The sequence below is a fragment of the Meles meles genome, chromosome 6, assembly GCF_922984935.1.
Source record: "Meles meles chromosome 6, mMelMel3.1 paternal haplotype, whole genome shotgun sequence".
Lineage (NCBI taxonomy): Eukaryota > Metazoa > Chordata > Mammalia > Carnivora > Mustelidae > Meles > Meles meles.
In genome coordinates this window covers 56,674,994-56,677,171 of record NC_060071.1, presented here as the reverse complement: position 1 = coordinate 56,677,171, position 2,178 = coordinate 56,674,994, and the positions used below count along the sequence as shown (strand labels likewise).

The 2,178-nt window shown below is 38.4% G+C and overlaps 1 protein-coding gene across 1 annotated transcript; it reads right to left on the bottom strand.

The window, feature by feature from the left end:
* Window positions 1–209: 209 nt before the first annotated feature.
* Window positions 210–1,151, bottom strand: LOC123943580 (olfactory receptor 4F15-like). Its single transcript, XM_046007850.1, has one exon. It carries the CDS (start codon window positions 1,149–1,151, stop codon window positions 210–212), a length of 942 nt encoding a protein of 313 aa, XP_045863806.1.
* Between the last annotated feature and the right edge of the window lie 1,027 nt (window positions 1,152–2,178).

The following is a 2,178-nucleotide window of genomic DNA, read 5'->3' as shown; positions in this document are numbered from 1 at the left end:
CTTTCTTCTCAATGTAAGTGGGTGATGTCAATTTATTCTCTGTCATTAGCAAAATAAAGTCACCTCTGACTCAATAATCAATTTCTACAGGGGGACTTTTGTTGAACTATCATAACAATAGTAGTTCTTACTGTTGTAATGGTGACGGTCACATGACTTGCAGTGTTCTTGGTGAGCCTGAAGCATGTGGTATCTAGATCTGCTCCAATTCATTGTGAGATCCCATGAGGACCCACAATCCGTTTGCCCAGTCTTCTCATGGCCACTCTCATGTCTTTGTTTCTTAATGTATAGATGGTAGGATTCAAGAGGGGAGTGATAGCAAAATCAACAATGAACAAGTACTTATCCAGTGATGTTGTGGGGAAAGGCCACACGTAGAGAAACATGCATGGTGTAAAAAACAAAATCACTACAGTGATGTGAGCTGACAGTGTGACAAATGCTTTGGACAAGTCCCCTGAAGAACGTTTCCAGACAGTGACCAAAATGAAGATATAGGATATAATTAAAGAGAAGAAGGTACCCATGGATATAAACCCACTGTTAGCAATGATTACAAACTCTAGCTTGTAAGTGTCTACACAAGCAAGTTTCATGACCCGAGGAAAATCACAGTAAAAGCTATCTACTTCATTAGGGCCACAGAAGGGCAAGTGTATGACAAAAACAAACTGAGACACAGCATGGATTATCCCAACTATCCAGGCAGACACTACGAAGGAAACACACGTTTTGGGGCTCATGATGGTCAAGTAGTGGAGAGGCTTACAGATTGCAGTGTACCGGTCATATGCCATGGCTATGAGCAGCACCATCTCACCTCCACCCATGACATGAATAAAAAACATCTGTATTATGCATTTTGGAAAGGAAATGATTTTGCAGTCAGTGAAAAGATTAGTGATTATTTTGGGCACTGTGGTAGAGGACAGACCTAGATCAAGGAGAGAGAGGTTGGCTAATAGGAAGTACATGGGAGTGTGTAAATGAGAGTCAATAATTACCGTGAACACAATGAAGAGGTTTCCCAGGATAATTCCCATGTAGAACACAGAGAAGAACCAAAAGAGAAAAAGATGCATCGCCCATGAATTTGAAAGTCCAATCAATACAAATTCAGATACCACAGAGACATTTGTTGTATCCATTGGCTCAATCAGTAGAGAAGATGCTGAAGTATTCTAAAGGTAGAAAATAAGGCAGAATTGAGACATATGGGAACTGAACATTGATATGTTGTTTGCCCATCAATGATTTTGTGGAAAATATGTGGCAAGTGTCTAATTTAGAAGTTCAAATACCTACAGAGAGGACAGGGGAAAGGAAGAAAAAAAATAGAAATGAGATAATCAAAAGTTAGGCTAGGATGACAGGGAAAGAAATCATGTGAGAATAAGGCAGGTAAAGTAGAGGTATTAGGAGCAAAGAGTAACATCTTCCTGGTAGAAAGCTTCTTTACCATGCTCATTGTATAATAATTTGGGCTTCTTCTGTCTTCTCCATGCGTATTCAAGAAAACATCTTCTGTGTCATAGTTAACCATGATTTGAATGTTCAAACCCCTAATCATATTTGTGCACAGTTACTGTAGCAGAATGTACTCTTTGATTATTCTTTTACTTCACACCTGCAAAATTTCAGGCATTAATCACTCATGAAATAGTGAATAGTGACCAGACAATGAGTGTAAGAGTGTTGACTCGAAGAGGAATCATAGCTTAAAATGAATAGGCTTAGTCCTCTGATAGTTTCCAATATTGCGGCTGCAACCAGTGCCTTGGATAATTAAAATGTACCTTAAACTGGTGAAACGCTAAATCCCAGAGTGTCAGCAGACTCTGAAAAAGGGCTTCTACTTACTTTGCTAGGATAGAGATTTTGTCCTTTTGATAGGTCTATTTTAGGATTAATAAGTGGCAATTCAAACACAAAACTGAGAGATTGGTGACTTTACTTAAACAAAATGTTTAATCATGATATACTAAGAGCATGTGAAAACCACATGACCCCAGAGGTCATGAAAGATAAAGGTCATGAGAGCTTGTCTTCAAGTATTTGAAGCTTAGTTTAACTAAAATGCTATTTGAAGGTGAGTAAAATGGCTACAAACAACTTTTTCAAGGGAAATATCTGTTATCACTATGGATAAATAGAAAGGTTAAAGATGGGGAGCAG